Source organism: Cavia porcellus, unplaced genomic scaffold (genome assembly GCF_034190915.1).
Source record: "Cavia porcellus strain 051 isolate PalLab524CR breed Dunkin Hartley unplaced genomic scaffold, mCavPor4.1 scaffold_2, whole genome shotgun sequence".
NCBI lineage: Eukaryota > Metazoa > Chordata > Mammalia > Rodentia > Caviidae > Cavia > Cavia porcellus.
This window is the reverse complement of record NW_026947485.1, coordinates 111,203,379-111,220,877: the sequence shown is the minus strand read 5'-3', so window position 1 is coordinate 111,220,877 and position 17,499 is coordinate 111,203,379. Positions and strand designations below refer to the sequence as shown.

Below are 17,499 nucleotides of genomic sequence, written 5' to 3'. Positions count from 1 at the left end.
TTCAGATGCCATTTTGGATTGAGTTTTTGAATTTAGGGAGTCTAACTTTTTTGAGTCCTTCATACATTCTAGATATTAGTACCTTGTCTGGGGACCAGCTAGAAAAAAAATTTTCCCACACTGAGTTGTCTCTTCACTCTGTTAGTAGTTTTACTTCCTCTCCAAAAGTTGTTTAATAAGTTGAGGTCTCAATTGTTGATTCTTTGTGATGTTTCCCATGTGACCAGGGTTTTGTTCATAAGCCTTTGCCTACACCAATGTACTCAAGAGTATGATCTTGATTTGCACTCATTTACCTATAAAAGCCTTGAGTTCATCCTTCTTTATAGCTGACTGGTACTTCACTGTACCACATCTTATTTATCCATTCTTCAGTTGATGGACATTTGGGTTGTTTCCAAGATCTAGCTATTACAATTGTGCTGTTATAAACACAGGTGCACATACATTGTTGTGGTAGGATGTTTTTAATTCTTCTGGGAGCATACCCAAGAAGTAAAATAGCTGGGTCAAATGAGACCTACAATCCTAGTTTTTGAAGGAATCTTCGCACTAATTTCCACAATGGTTATACAATCCTCACTCCCATCAACAGTGGAGGAGAGATCCTTTCCCCCCACAATTCCACCAGCATTTACTAATTTCTTGATAATAGTCATTCTTTCCAGGGTGCAGTAGAATCTCAGTGCTGTTTTAATTTGCATCTCTTGAATGACCAGTGAACATGTCTTCATATATTTATTTGCAGTTTGTATTTCTTCATTGGGAAGTTTTTATTTAGCTCAGATGCCATTTTTAGGTTGGGTCTTTAAATGTGAGAGATTTAATTGTTTTGAGTTCTTTATATGTTCTTGATGGTAACCCTTTGTCTGAGAAACACCTGGCACACATTTTCCCACACTGTAAGTTGCCCCTTCACTCTGTTGGTGGTTTCTCTTACCATAAGCTTTATAATAAGGTGAGATGCCAGTTGTTGATTCTTTGTGACAGTTTGTGTGCAATCAGGGTTTTATTCATAAAGTCTTTGCCTACACCAGTGTCTTCAGAAATTTTACCTATTTATCTTCCAGCAGATTTTTAATATCTGGTTTAATATTTAGATCTTTGAAACATTTCAATTTTAGTTTAGTGCATGGTGAAAGATATGAGTCCAGTTTTAATCTTCAGCATGTACAAAAACAGTTTTTCCAGCACTATTTATTAAAAAAGCTATCTTTTGGGCTGGGGATTTAGCTCAGCAGCATAAGCACATGCCTTGCAAGCACGTGGAGGGAAAAAGAAACTCTCTTTCTCCTAGTTAATATATTTGGCACCTTTGTCAAAGATAATATGGTTTAGTATGTGTGGAGTTATTTCCAATTTGTTCCACTGATCTTTGGGTCTTTTTGTTGGTGGTGTAGTTTTAGTTTTTTAGGTTTTTGTTTGTTTGTTTTTTCAAGTACTATGCTATTTTTATCACTGTAGCTTTATAGTCTAATTTCAAGTTAGGAATTGTGATGCCCTCTGTTTTGACTTTGTTGCTCAGAATTGCCTTTGCTATTCTAGGTCTCTTCTGGTTCCAGATGAATTGTAGGATTGTTTTCTCTAATTCTGTTAGGTATGCTATTGGAATTTCAATCAGAGTTGCACTAAATCTGTATAAGAGTTTTAAAAGTATGGCCATTTTTACTATATTGATTCTTCCTATTCAAAAGCAAGAGATGTCTTTCAGTTTTCTGATATCCCCTTCAATCTCCTTTTCAGAGTAGTGTAGTTTTCAATGTAGAGGTCTTTTACAACCTTCATCAGATTGATTCCTAGGTCTTTCTTTCTTTCTTTCCTTTTTTTTTGGATGTTATAGTGAAAGGTGTTGTTTCCCTAGTTTTTTCTCACATTGACTTTGCTATTAGTTTACAGGAAGGGCTATTGATTTTTGAGTGTTGATTTTGTAACCACCTATGCTACTGAATTTGCTTACTAAATCTAGCAGATTTTTAGTGGAGTTTTGGGGTCTTCTATGTAGAGTATCATGTCACTTGCAAATAATAATAACTTCTTTTCTTCTTTGCCTATCTTTATTCCTTTTATTTCTTTCTTATCTAGTTGCTCTGGCTAAAGTTTCCAGGATTTTGTTGAATAAGAGTAGAGATAGTTGGCATCTTTATCTTGTTCCTGATTTTAGAGAGAAAGCTTTCAGGTTTTGTCCATTTAGTAAGATGTTAGCTGTTGGTTTGTTGTAGATGGCTTTTATCAGATTGAGGTAGACTATTTCAATTTTCTATACAGTTTTTACCACGAATGAATGTTAGATTTTATCAAAAGCTTGATCTGCATCTATTGAGATGATCATTTGATTTTTGTCCTTGGCTCTGTTATTATGGTATATTACATTTATTGATTAACATATATTGAACCATCCCTGTGTCTCTGGGATAAATCCCATTTGGTCATGGCATATAATCTACTTGATGATTTGATGCATTTGGTATACTAGTATCTTATTGAGGATTTTTTTATCTATGTTCGTTGCAGGTATTAGCCTGTAATTTTCCTTCTTAGACCCTTCTCTGGTTTTGGTGTCAGGTTACTTCTAGGAATCAGTGCAAGAATATTGCTTCCCTTTCAATTTCATTAAAGAGTTTGAGAAGTAGTGGTGTTAGGTCTTCTCTAAATTTCGAGTAGAATTCAGTAGTGAATCTGTCAAGGCCTGAGCTTCTCTTTGTTGGTAAGTTTTTAACTATCTTCAATTTCATTGATTGATATTGATTTATTTAAAATTTTTTATATCTTCTTGATTCATTTTTGGTTAATCATATATATGTAGGAATCTGTCCAGTGAGTCTCATCTCAAGGGAAAGGCATCACTGGCTACCTCCTTCTTCACTGAAATTTTTCTCTTCATTCTCTCTATGGGCTTCAATTCACGCTTCAGATTCTTCCTGGATCCAGTGGACTTACTTACCTCCTTTTGCCTTCTTCATGTTGCTTTGTTCCAGGATCTGACACTCAGAGAGGTTCTTTCTCTGCTGCATACTACTCCATCATCTTGGTATTCCCTGCCAAATAATTCTTGTTTCTGCTTTTACAGAGAAAGATTTCAGTTTTTCTCCATTTAGTATGATGTTATCTGTTGGTTCATCATAGAAGGCTTTTTATCAGGTTAAGATAAAGAATATCTATTCCACGAGTGACATTATGGTAGCCATTGTTGATTTCCTATTGTCTGGTTTTGAAGGCCTGTAATGCTTTCATTCTTTTGTTTTGATTGTGTTTATACTATTTTGTTTTGTTTAAACTTACTGCCTACAGAGGTATGGACAACTATTTCAAAGAAAACAAGAGACATTATGGTAGCTGCTGTTGATTTCCTATTGTCTTTTTTGAAGTTCTGTGTTGCTTACATTGAATTGTTCTATTCTGATCTGCTTTATTCTGTTTTGTTTTGTTTTATTCTCTTGAAAATTAAAAAAAAAAAATGAATATCTATTCCAGGTCTGGGCATGTAGCTGGCAAGCACAAGGTCCTGAGTGCTATTCCTAGTACCAAAAATATATATATATAAATAAATAAAAGAAAGAAAGAAATGAAAAAAATATCTATTCCAATTTTCTGTAGGGTTTTTTCATAAATGGATGTTGGATGTTGTCAAATACTTTTCTGCATCTGTTGAGATGATTGTATGGTTTTTGTCCTTGGTCTTGTCAATGTGATGTATTATATGTATTGATTTATGAGTGTTGAACCATCCCTGCATCCCTAGGATGAATTCTAATTGATCATGGTATATAATCTTGATGATTTGCTGTGCTCTGTGCACAGTATCTTATTGAGAATTTTTGCATGTATGTTCTTTAAGGAGATTGGCCTGTAGTTCTCTTTCATGGTTGGATCCATGTCTGGTTTTGGTATCAGGGTAATGTTGGTTTCCAGAAATGCATTTGGGAGTATTGCTTCCCTTTCAATTTCATTAAAGAGCTTGAGAAGTAGTAGTGGTAGGTCTTCTCTAAATTTCATGTAGAATTCAGCAGTGAATCTTTGCTTCATTAGTAAGTTTTTAATTACATCTTCAATTTCATTGGCTGATATTAGTTTAGAGTTTTCATATCTTCTTGATTCTGGTTCAGTAGTTCATATGTATCAAGGAATCTATCCATTTCTTCTTTGTGTTCTGTCTTATTAGAATATAGGTTGTCAAAGTAAGTATTAGTGATCTTGATTTTTGCAGTCTGCTGTGATTTTACCCTTTTCACTCTTAATTGCTTTGATTTGAGTATTTTCTTTCCTCTTCTTGATAGGATTGGTTAAGAGTGTGTCAATTTTATTTAATCTTTCAAAGAACAAACTTTAATTCATTGACTCTTTGTATTGTTTTTATAATCTCCATTGCATTAATTTCTGCTCTGATTTTTCTAATTTCCTCCCTCTTATGAGCTTTGGGCTTGACTTGCTCTTCTTTATCTAGAAACTTTAGGTTCAATATTAGGTTGTTTATTTGAGCTCATTCTGTTTTCCTAATATGGATGTTTGTTGTTACAAATTTCCCTCATAGGAGTGTTTTCATTGTGTCCTATAAGTTCTGATATGTTTTATTGGTATTACTGTTAAATTGTAGAAACTGTCTAATTTCTTCTTTAATTTCATCTGTGACTCATTGCTTTTTCAGGAGGGTGTTGTTTAATTTCTATATGTTTATGAAACTGTTTCTGGTTTCTTTTCATTGGTTTCTAATTACACTGCACTAGGGTCAGATAATACGTATGAGATAAATTTCAACTCCTTTGCATTTACTTAAGCATGTTCTATGAGCTAGTATATAGTTTACTTTAGAGAACATCCCACATATACATGAGAAGAATGTATATTCTGATATTGTGGGGTTGCACACTATAGATATGTACTAAGTCCATTTGTTAAAAAGTTTGGTTCTGTTCTATTTCACTGTGGACTTCTGTCTAGCTGATCTGTCAGTTTGTAAGTGAGTAAGGTATTGAGGTTTCTGATTACAATTCTATTAGTGCTTATTTGATATTTCATGTCCATTAATATTTGTATGTGGTACAAATATATTTATGTTTGTTATTTCTTCCTCTTGGATTGTTCCCTTTACAAGGATTTAGTGACCTTCTTTATCTCTCTAAATAAATATTGGCTTGAAATCCATTTTTTCTGCAAATAAAATAGCTATCCATGCTTTTTTTCTGGGTCCCTGACTCATGAAGTATTATTTCCCTTCCTTTAACATTCAATCTATGAATTTCTTTTTGAATTAAATGTGTTTCTTTCATTCAGCATATTGCTGGATCTTGCTTCTTGATCTCTTCTGTCTTCTGTTTCTTTGGATTGGTGAATTGAGGCCATTAATAATGATTGTTATGACTGATATTTATTGATTTATCATAATCATGTTATATTCCTGTTGTGGCTACACTTTTTTCCCTCTGTTTAATTGCTTGGCTTGCCTTATGGGATCATTTTGTTAGGGTTTATGCAGCTCTAATACATGTTATCTAATACATGTTATCTCTTAGGTCTTTAAGAACATTTTGGAATGCTGTTTTCATGTTGGTGAGTTTCTTTAGCTGATATTTGTCATGGAAGTATCTTATTTCTCCATCAATTTTCTTTTTTTAACTTTTTGTAGGTACCAGGGATCGAACTCACGACCGCCTGCTTGCAAGGCAGGTGCTTATGCTGCTGAGCTAAATCCCCAGCCCCTTCTCCATCAATTTTCAAAGATAGTTTTGCAAGTTACATCAGTCTGATTTGGAAGTTGTTTCCTTTTAGGTTTGAAATACTTTATTCCATACACTCTTTGACTTGAGGGTTTGTGTTGAGAAGTTTGGTGGCTTTTCCTTTATAGGTCTTTAGGGGCCTTTTTTGTTTTTCTGTCAGCTTCTAATATTCTGTTATGTTGAATTTCTGGAATATTGACTATTATATGACTTGATGTAGACTTGTTTTTATCCTGGTTAATTGGAGTTTTACATGTCTCACTTATCTGTATGTCAAGTTCTTTTTCTCTGCTTGGGAAGTTTCTGTTACTACTGCTATGGACATATTTTTTATGTCATTTGCACTATCTTCTGATGCTTCACTGACTCTGGCTAAGCTTATGTTATTGTTCTTTGCATCATCTATCAGTTTCTGGATTGGTTTTTCATGGTCCCTTGCTATTTCTAAGAATCTTTTCATGCCCACTAATCACAATCCTATGTTCTATATCTGAGATTGTATCCTCACATTGGCTTGTTCAGCTGCATATACTTTCAGTGGCATTTTTAATCTGGATATCTATTTGAATCTGTGTCACAGATTTCATTTCTTTCCTATGTTGGGCATTCACGGTTTCCATCATGTTCCTAAGCTCCTCTTATTTTTTTTTTATCTGTATCCATTGTAGAGTCATTGAGAATGCCTTTCATTATGGTCACCATTTCTGTAGTTAATCTGAGATACTATTTCTGATTTGATGTCTTCTAGAGTTTCATCCATCTGCTTTGTTAATTCTGTTGTTACCACTTCAGAGAGTCCAGGTGGGTAGCTGCCCCCTTGGTTTGCCTTTGGTGATCTGGAAGTCTGGAATTGCATCTCATTTAAGTGTCTTCTCATTTTATATGGTTTTTAGTTTAATTCCTGTGTTGATATCTGTAAGTTTCTCTTGGTGAGTACATTTATTGCCAGTATTTAGATCCCTGAAGAAATGTCTCCTTCTCAGAGATGTCTTTCAGGTGTAGCTGGGTTTTGGGTTTTGAGTCTGTTGCAAGATGCTAGCTTTTTATTTATTAAGAATGAGACGTTGCTACCTACTTAGCCCAGCCCCTGGTTCTTTGGCACTGGCCTATATTATTATTTATGTCTCAGGCAATCTCAGTCTTGGTATACTAGGAAACTAGTTATAATAATTATGTCATTTTGGCCAAAGTGGTACAATCAGCAATAGCATCCAACACAGCCTAGAAAATGACAAATTGAAGTAATCATTAATTTGCTACCTCTGACCCGATATGAAATAGATTTGTGTTTGGGGCAGGGGATTTAGCTCAGTGGCATAAGTGCCTGCCTTGCAAATACACAGTCATGAGTTCAATCCCTGGTACCAAAAAAAAAAAAAAAAAAAAAGATTAATGGTCATGCAACAAAATCTAAATGAACCAGAAAATTGTGTGCAGTAAATATGTTCTCAGTGTGGCAATTTTATCTTCAGAGAGAAAATTTAAAAGGGACTAGAAGAAAAAATAAAGAAAAAGAAGAAGAGATTAGAAGCCAGGCAGAAGGATAAAGGAAGAACTGTCAAACTTTAGGAAACTGATGAAGTAGACAGGAGGAAAAGAGAGAAGGAAGAAATAAAAACAAGAGCAGACAGAACAAGAAAACCTCAAAACCATGCTCATAATCATATACATAGAACAATCAAGAAAAACAAAACAAAAACAAAAAAAAGAGAAAGGAGAAAATAAATATAAGAAGAAAAATGTCCACTTTTTTCTTGTGTCTGTGCTGTGTCTGGTAGACAACATGAGCAGACAGGGTTCATATCTGAGCTGACTATCCCCAGTAAGCCAGCAGGGTAGCTGTATGGCAGGGTAGTGGATAATCCCAGAGAGCCTGCACCTTTGGTTCCACTGAAGCTGTGAGCCTGGAATCAGACCCGTTCAGCTCATGTTCCTCCTCCTGGACTGAATTTGGCTACCTACCAGCTCAAACTGGGCTCCTTGTCCTCCCAATGATATAAATTCAGATCCCTGACCCTGACACTGGGAGTCATTTAGATGGAGCAATCAGTTGCCCTGAGTTCTGAGCTCAGTTAACCTCTCTCCAAAATGGCTTCCAGCCAGTTGCCCTCTCCTGAGGGAAGTCTGAACCCAAATAACTCTCCAGCCACTGCAATTCACAGTGTCCATAACTCCATTCCACTGCTGTTTCTCTGTAGAGGCCTCTGAGGTCACCTGTAATCACCATGCAACTGCATGTTCAAGCTGTGGGCTCAGAGTGAATGTGTCACCTGACACTTCCTCCTTTTTTGTTGAATTCACTTTGTTTGCTCTCCCTGTGGACTTCAATTCTCACTTCATATTCTTCCTGTATCCCAGGGATTCACCTCCCTCCCCTTCTTTTCTTCACATTGCTATATACCAGTATCTGGACACCAAATCTTAGAATCTTTCTCTCCTGTTCACTATTCCACCATTTTCCATGAAGTCCTCCATATTTTTTTCTCCATTAAAAATCTAAAATAGGGCTGGGGATTTAGCTCAGCGGCAAACGCACCTGCCTGGCAAGCATGAGGTCGTGAGTTCAATCCCTGGTACCAAAAAGAAAAAAAATTAAAATAAATATTGAATAATTCAATAATAAGATATAGCTTGGTAATGGGTATACTAAGAAGATGTTCATTATATTATTCTCTATGCTTATAAATTTAAGCAATTCACCATGTCACAAAGAATGCACAATGTTTGGGGGTGAGCTAACAAGACTACCAAAGTATATCAAATGGAGAGATTTTGTCTAGTGTCTTCTCTGCATACTCTAAGAAATAACTACTGTCCAGTAGTTAGTATCTTATATATCCTTCAAAGCATTTGTATGTAGATCAAGCACAGACATGTAGTGTATGTTTCCTATTGAAAAGGTCATTTTTATCTCAAGAAATATGCTTATCTCTCAAGCAAACCATATTTACAGCTTCTATAGTTCATGTCTTGCTTTTCCTAGCCCAAAGCTGTTGCGAAGCATGGCTGCCTAGTCAACGGCAAATAATCTATTGAAAAATGAGGTTGTTTGCTCAATACAGTATCATCCTCTTATTCATTCAGATGATATTTATTGGTGCCTGCCAAGACCCATTGCTGTGTTAGAAAAAAAAGATATATCTCAGTGTTTGGGGAACTTCTTATCTACAAGGAGAAAACAACCAACAGCAGTGGTGTATAATCAGTATGCCTAGAGAAGACAGGAATGAACTTCAGGAGTACCTAATGGAAGGGCCTAAGCGAACAGAGTTGCAGGGCTCCCAGAAGTGGTGGCAAACTGAATGAGAAAGGGTGAGCAGGACTTCTCCTACATGAAAGTCAGGGGGGAAAATGTATCCAGTGGAAACAAGAAAAGTGAGACTTGTAGTGGCGTGCAGATAAACTGTCAGGAAGCTGACACGCCAGTTTGACTGTTGACAGAGAGTGAGCAGAAGTGAGTTAAGGAGTGAATAAAATCAAGTGTTTGGTCTTTTATCCACAGGGCAGTCAGAAGACAAAACCACTAAGGCAAATAAGTGCTATGACCAACTTGCGTTTTAGGGGCCTCTCTTAGGGTAAAACCTAAATCTTCTACCAAGTGGAACCCATAAATAAAAGGATATACTCGTGTTTGACTGCTATCTCTATTATTTATTTCCTGTGGGTTAATGACCCTCCAACTTCTGCTTTGCCACACTTGTTCCAGAATAAACTACTATCTAGAGTGAACACTTGTCTGTTACATATGATCAAAACACAAATTTGAGTGTACATGATGAGAATGTGAGCATTAAAAGCTGAGGTTAGCAGTAAAAACCTTCTAGAAATTTTGTGGGACATGAATTCCCAGAAAAATGGGGTGGACCTACGCTAAAAAGAAAACAGACTCCATAAATAGGTTAATTCAGTATTTCCAGGCCTAATTTTCAAAACTGAAGGGACCTAGCTTATCCATAAGCATTGCCAGATTGGGATAGAAGGACTGACAGCAATTGGTAAGAGCAATCAGGAAATTTAGTCCTCCTGTCCTGTCTGGAATAGCTGCCAGCCCCTTCAAGGTGACAGTTATATTTGTATTTCCATTTTTAATATCCTGTGTTTCCTACCATGCTCTGGTGGGGATGCTCCTGTGGCCTGAGACTATCACCTTAGTGGTTCTCCAAGCATGGAAGGGTCTGAAGGCAGTGCTTATTAAAACACGACTCATTAGGCCTCACCTCAGAGTTTCTGAGATTTGTATTTCTAACAAGTTTCCAATTCTGACATTGCTGGTCTAAAGGTCACACATTAAAAACCTAGAGTACTGACAAGTGTTGCTCGCCTTTGGTACAACCCTCATTGGAATCATGAAAAAACATCTATCTCTATAACTTTCTCTGTTCATCAGCTCAGGAATGCTCAGAGTAAAACTTAAGCCCAGTTCCTTGTTTTCATCCTTGTGACTCCTGCAGAGAGGGCAGGGTTGAGTTGGGGAGGAACCTGAGAAGTCCTTTTCCAGAGCAGGAACATAAGGAAACAGGGAAGAGCAGCTTTTGGGCGTGAGGAGTTGTCTGAGCAAAGGCACGGAGGCAAAGAAGTTTGAAATGGATTTGTGTGTGTGTGTGTGTGTGTGTGTGTGTGTGTGTGTGTGTGTGTTTTCTTTGGTATACTCATACATGTGTGCACACAGACACACAAGCACAAGGAATTGTCTCCTAGTGACTGTGAGAAACAAAAACTCAGGGAAGAATGATGAGAAGTCACATTAAAAAATTAATAATAATAAAAATAATGTCTGTTGTTTCCTGAGAATTCTATCTGTGTCAGGCTTTACATGTATTTAGAACTCTTCCTAAGGTCCCAGAGTAAGTAGGCACTATTATAGTGTGGTTCATATTCTTAAGATGAGGCAAGTGAGACTCAGGACAGAGTGTAGGTAACTTTACCAGAGACACAATAATTGGAAGAAACTCATTCCAGTAATCTTTGGCAGAGATTATTTGTTAGAATCAATAGCATGTCAAATGCTTATTTGGATAAATGAATAAGATAGCAGCAGGTCCGTGTTACAAAATTGTTTTGTTTTAAAATATGACTCTTTCTTTGCCTCATGCTCTGTTAAAGTAATTTTAAAGTCAAATGATAACACAGTGATCTATGTTTTATTTAAAGGATCTAGGGTTTTTACTATAAGAAACTGGTTTGGGTCCCTTTACTCCTAGATCTCCTAGAAGTAACATTAATATAAAAATGGTTTTTCCAGAATCTTTTTTAACTTTCAGTTGTGTGTCTTTCAGCCTGAAGAAATAATTTATTCTGATACAAATAAAAATATGGTAGAAGATCTAAAGAACAGGTATCATGTTCTCCTGCTAATCTCTTGTTAGTCTCTCTACAGTCCTATAACTCAGTCTTTCAAAACACCTGAGTGATTACAATTGCAGCATGGAAAGGGAGATTATAATGGTTAGTTCCACTGAACTACAGTACTTGTTTCTTGATAAAGACATTAAAGAATGACCCCTCTTTCATCCAGGGCACCCCGTGAAAGAAGAATATACATTCAGGAAAACCTTGTAGCCCACTGTTGCAAATTTCTCAGCACAGATGTTTGTTGAGCTATGGTAATAATAATAATCCAGTAGCTAACACTTCCTGAAAGGACAGAAAGGTAAATGGCCTGTGACCCAGGCTATAGAAAAACCATCCCAGTTGGATGGTAGAGATAGCTATCATACCTGAATGCTCTCTTCTTCCCCAAATACATGCATATTAGTACCTTGAGGAGTTGTTCATTCAAACCCAAAGGGTCACAGACTTTGAAAAGTCTCATTTCTGCTTCAAATGCATCAGAAACTTCTGTAGCTGACTGTTTTCATATACCATGCCTGCAGGTATGTCACTAGCAATTAATCAAAACAGAGTATGAAGAATATCATTCTGCCACTCCTTTTTCTTGCTAGCACACAATGTACTCCACCTTTTATTCCCATCACTCACTTCCCATTTCTTAACAAATTTTAAAAAGTAAGAAATGCAGCAGAAAAATTGTTCTGAACCTCTAGTTTTCATCAAAATTGTTTCAGGAGCCCAGACCAGGCTTATTGAACAAATAGAGGAAAAAGAGTCTAATAAAGCACCATGGATTATTTATTCTGATGGATGGCCATAACTGAGACCCTCTGCAACTCCAACCTGTGCAATATAAGCAATATTAGTTGCAATATAAAGCTAGCCAAGAGGAGATTCCTAGAAGCTTTGTCAGTAACACATGCTGTGGTAAAGGCTGTATCTCACACAGTCATCCTGCACAGAAGAGAAGCTTCCTAGGACCACTCCATCAATGAGGTCACACTGTTCCCAGCACAGTTGCTTAGCAGAGACTGTCTTGTCACCAGATCAAACTGAGGAGGTTCACTTGAGATTCAGATCACCTGAAGAAGAGATATAGAGTCACAGAAATGTCTGAACATGCCTTTATTCTCAGGTGCTACTCACACGGCAGTCCTCAGGCCCCTGTAACACCTGCTAGTCCAGCTGTGCTTAGCGGTCTATATGATAGTGGTTACATGCCAGTGACAACCTTGGTTATGTTAGATATTGATGAGGCTCACCTGTGCTGAAACCATGATGATTTGGATTTAATATCTGCCAGAAATCATAATCCCCCAACAGCCTGAACCAAAGTAAAGCCATCTGAGGCTTCATTTTTCCCTATAAACTACTCTAGGGGCTAAGAATACCAATAAAATTCCCTGCCTGTATGGAAAACTACATTCTAGAGGGGAGAAGCCCAACATCAAATTTATCAGGCCATTATCCCATGTCCTCCCAACCCTACTTATTAAATTAGCTGACCTAATGATCCCACACCTACTAACATCATCCTACAGCAAATATCTGAGTTTATGTAAAGGTGATTTCTTGGAAATATAATGTTCTGTATCAAAGGAAGATCTTAAAGAATGGAATACTGATGCAGTAATTGGATGGTAGGTGTTGTCAAACACATTCCGGTGGCAACTGTTTACACACCAGTAATAGAGACATGCTTTGGAGACAACTAAATGTTTATTTATCCTTTAGTTCATTAACATGAATGGTTACAATGATCACTGTAGAGGGCTGGTTTTCTTTTAAACTCAAAAGCACCATTTTCATATAGTACTTGACTAAAAATGACAAAACTGGCATAATATTTACTAAATTAATCATAATTTGTCATTATGAACTAACTTTGCATTTTGACTTTAGGATTGAAAGAACTCTAAAATGTAAAATAATGGAATGGAGACCGAAGCACTCAACACGTTGGAATCGACAGTGTACTTCTGTTTTGCAACAAATTCTTCCTAAGCTGGAGCTTGGCACAGACAGTCCTGTTTTATCTGAAGAAGAGAATGAATTGGAAAGACTATTACAATTTTACTGGGTTTGTATACAATTTAATGCATTAGTGACACTTGGTTTTTTTGTGTGTTGTTGATTGATAAATAGCAATGTTAAATATCTCTGAAATGCCTTTTTATCTTGACCTGCAAAGAGAAATACTAAGGCATTAAATGCATTTACTTAGAGACAAGAATGGAAAAAGCAAATCTAGTGAACAGTTATTACCAGAGCCACATTGCCTAGTGCTTTTTTTTTAAAAATCTAGATACATTTTATGATGAATAAGCTATAAACTTTGGGAAAAGATACAGAAGGAAACCATACTGCAATTGAGAAAGAGGATCTGTAGTAATACAATGAATTTCCTGTTATTGGTTCTGAGCAAGAAGATTCCAGGGAGGCTTCAACACCTCCCATGTGCAAATTACCCCAAAATGTATACACTTAGCCTGGTCTTCACTTCTAACCTTCCACTTAAAGTCATTACTGTATTGACATCTTGGATAGCTGTCTCAAACTCAGCAAGTCCATAAGCAAATATATTGGGCATTTAGTATTTTGTTAAGTCCTTCTTTCCTTCTTCTGCTCTAAGCCCAGCACCTGGCATCCTTTTTCCTTCCTTTCCTTATGAACCAATCAAGTAAGTTTTTTAATACCTCAGCCTTGTAAGAGTGAGAACTCTTCCCCCTACCAATCAATAAGCCAAGTGTCTCCTAGGGGAACCTCTGAAAGGAGAAAGTCAGGGATTTACTGGGAGTAGTACTTTGACTACTAGGGAGGAATCTGGCAGGCACTATTCATGAACAGCAGAAAGTTTTGTTTTGCTTTGTTTTTAGTAGAATTAGGAGTAAATAGAGAAACAAAATATAGTTAAATGTAGAACAAGATTTAAAACTTGCAGTTTCTGGCTCTCCATATGTCGAAAATAAGACTAGATCCATGCCTATCACCGTGTACTAAGTTAAAATCTAAATGGATCAAAGATCTGAATATTAAAACAGAAAGACTAAATCTATTGGAAAACAAGTTGGGTAAAACCGTTGGGGACATAGGGGTAGGTGGAGAGTTCATGAACAGGAATCAAACCGCACGGGAAATACTTCCCAGAATCAACAACTGGGATCATGTCTCATTAAAAAGTTTCTACATGTCAGGCTGGGGATTTAGCTCAGTGGCATAAGCACCTGCCTTTGTAAGCAGGCAGTCATGAGTTCGATCCCCGGTACCGATAAAAAGATTTTTAAAAATGTAAAAAAAAAAAAAAAAAAAAAAAAAAAAAAACAGTTCTTGTAAAAAGTTTCTACACGTCAAAAGAAATCTCTAGCATAGTGAAAAGAAAACCTACAAACTGGGAAACAATCTTAGTGAACTGTCCCTCAGACAAAGGACTTCTGTAGACAAAGGACTTCTGTCTAAAGCATATAAGGAATTAAAAATAATCAGACCCCAAAATTTAAGGATCCAATCCAAAAATGGGCATCTGAGATGAATGCACAATTCTTAGATGAAGAAATACAAATGGCAAATAAATACATGAAAATATGTTCATCATCATTACTCATTAGAGAAATGCAAATTAAAACAACACTGAGATTCCATCTCACTCTAGAAAGAATGTCCAGGATCAAGAAAACTACCAACAACAAATGCTGGAGAGGCTGTGGGGGAAAAGTAACTCTCCTGCACTGTTGGTGGGAGTGTAGACTGGTGCAACCACTGTGGAGGTCAGTCTGGAGATTTCTCAGAAAGCTGGGATTGGAGGTACCATTTGTTCCAGCTATCCCACTTGTAAGCATATTCCCAGAAGAACTGAAAACATCATACCACAGTGGTATATGTGCACCCATGTTTATAGCAGCACAATTTGCAATAGCCAGATCTTGGAAACAACCTAAGTGTCAATCAACTGAGGAATGGATAAAAAAGATGTGGTATTTTTATACAATGGATTACTACTCAGCTATAAAGAATGATCACATTGAGATATTTATAAATAAATGGATGCAGCTTGAGACCATACTCTTAAGTGAAATAAATCAAACTCACATGTATAAATACCGAATAGTTTCCCTAGTGTAAGAAATGGTAAGAATACATAAAAGTATGTAGTAATCATGATTCCCCATTATATTGCTTTGAAGCCTTATAATGTTTTCATTCATTCATTGGAATGGTTTTATTCTGGGTTGTTTGATTTTATTGTCTGTGATGGTATGAACAGCTATTTTGAAGAAAACAAAACATTATAATAGCTAATGATGGTTTAATATCATCTTGTTTTGAAGTCCCATGAAGCTTTTGTTCTTCTGTATCCATTGGTTTTATCATGTTGTATCTTATTGGATTTTATTATATGTGATAGTATAAACATAATATTTTATAGACAAGGAGATAATATAGTAACCTTTGTTTGTTTTCTGTTTGTTAACTCTGAATACCCAGTAATACTTTCATTCTATTGAATGGTTTTACATTGTCTTTTTATGTTTGATACTATAGTATATGAAGGTATACTCCATTATTTCAAGGAAAGAAACACTATGGTAGCTACTGTTATATCAGATTGTCTTGTGGTGAAACACTATATTGCTTAAACTGTTCTATTCAGAAAAATAATATGTTCACAGAAAAAAACTTTCAGTTCCTACATAAAATTATCTATTTAATAATATATAGTCAACAATAATAAACCTGGACTGAACCGGCAACCTGTATTCAAATCCTGGATTAGCCACTCAGTAACTTTGGCCCAGAACAAATTACCTAAACTCTTTATTTATTGTATCCAATAGATAACAGGAATAAAAATAGCTATCTGCTTTGTGGTTCTGAAAAAGGATAGAGTGAGTTAATAGCATTGCACCCAGTACCTATGTATTAAATGCTATCATGTCTTGACATGATACCTGTATGACAGGTATTGCTCTAGGCACTGCAGAAATGATAAGGTCATGGTGGCACACACCTGTAATACTAACACTCTGGGAGGCTGAAGCAGAAAGAGTGTTTGAACCTAGCCTGGGCAAATTGGTGACTTAGCAAGATCCTATCTCAAAATAAAAAATAAAAAGGAATAAAGGCATAGCTCAGTACAAGATTTGATTTGTAGTACCAAAAAAGAAAGAAAGAAAAAGAAATCACTATATTTTAGTAATTTGAGAAAAGGAAAGATAGTGTTCTACACAATAACATGAAAAGGACATGTGAATAGACTTGAGGATGAGGAAAATCCTCCTTAGATAAACAATCTAAGGGTTAAATGAGATTTATGATTCTCATCTGTGTATTATTAAGTAGGTTCATACCACAGTCCTTTAATACTATCATGTGGTTACTTCAAAATATACAGCAAGTCATTGCTGGAGGAAGTCTCATTTAAACTCAAATGTGGATGTAGGATCCACCAAATTCCTTGCCAGTAGTTTGCTACCTAGAAAGGGTACAAGTTCATAACTGTTAACTAAGCAGATTCTGGCATCAGGACAGACCTGGTTGTACTCTTCCATATCTGTAAAGTAGGAGTTGTAATAGAATTTACTTCATAAGGTGGTTTGGAGATTAAATATGTGTGTAAAGCATTTAACACTATACCTAGCACATAATCAGTTCCCATAAAAACAAATTATTGTTTTATGACCACTATTTATTTGAGACTCCCATGATTTTTGTGGTACAGTAATTCTGGTTTACGTCTATGATTGTAATGTGTTTGTGTGTTGTTCTGTCCTTGATCCAGGTCACAGGATTTCCCATCCAGATGCCGTATACTGATATTCAGTCAGTTATAGATGCCGTGTATCAAACTGGAATTCACTCTTCTGAGTTTCCTGAGACAGAATTTGCTTTAGCTGTATACATTCACCCATATTCAAACAACATATTATCTGTTTGGGTCTACTTGGTATCCTTAGCCCAACATCACTGAAAAGAAAAAGTGGAAAAGGAAGAGATCATACGATGGTTCCTTAGACCACAAGCAGTCACAACTTTTCTGTTATCAAAAGTTTGCTGCTTATCATTATGTCCAGCTAGGTGCCAATCTCAATTATTTATTCACTTACAAAGTTGGGTAATAACCCCTACTCTCCTTTCCCTCCCTATTCTTTGAGGGTAAGTATAGATGACCACCTCACTAAAAACCTCTCCTAGGAAAGAAGACCCTTTCATCATTACTCTCCATAGTAGGTATGGCTCTGGAAAAAAAGTAATTCTGGCTAATTAAGTAATTCTGGTAATTAAGGCCAATGTTTCTCAGATGTGAACCTCACACTATCATCACAAGAATCATCTGGAGGGTCTTGTTGAAAATGCAGATTCCTGGTACCATCCAAGACCTACTGAATCAGAACTCTGAGAAGAGCTCCAGAATCTGTATTATTTTCAGTGAGCTCCCCAGGCAATTGTGATAGACATTAAT

At 36.3% G+C, this 17,499-nt stretch overlaps 1 protein-coding gene across 1 annotated transcript in view; it reads left to right on the top strand.

The window, feature by feature from the left end:
* The window catches only part of Cc2d2b (coiled-coil and C2 domain containing 2B), a gene marked incomplete at its 5' end in the record, with an annotated part of 97,751 nt that extends 80,529 nt beyond the window's left edge, over positions 1–17,222 (top strand). The window contains 3 exons of the mRNA XM_063245163.1: positions 10,988–11,046; positions 12,945–13,122; positions 16,819–17,222. Of these exons, the coding sequence (XP_063101233.1) occupies positions 10,988–11,046; positions 12,945–13,122; positions 16,819–17,007 (426 nt within the window). The remainder of the gene's footprint in view (positions 1–10,987; positions 11,047–12,944; positions 13,123–16,818) is intronic.
* Positions 17,223–17,499: the final 277 nt, after the last annotated feature.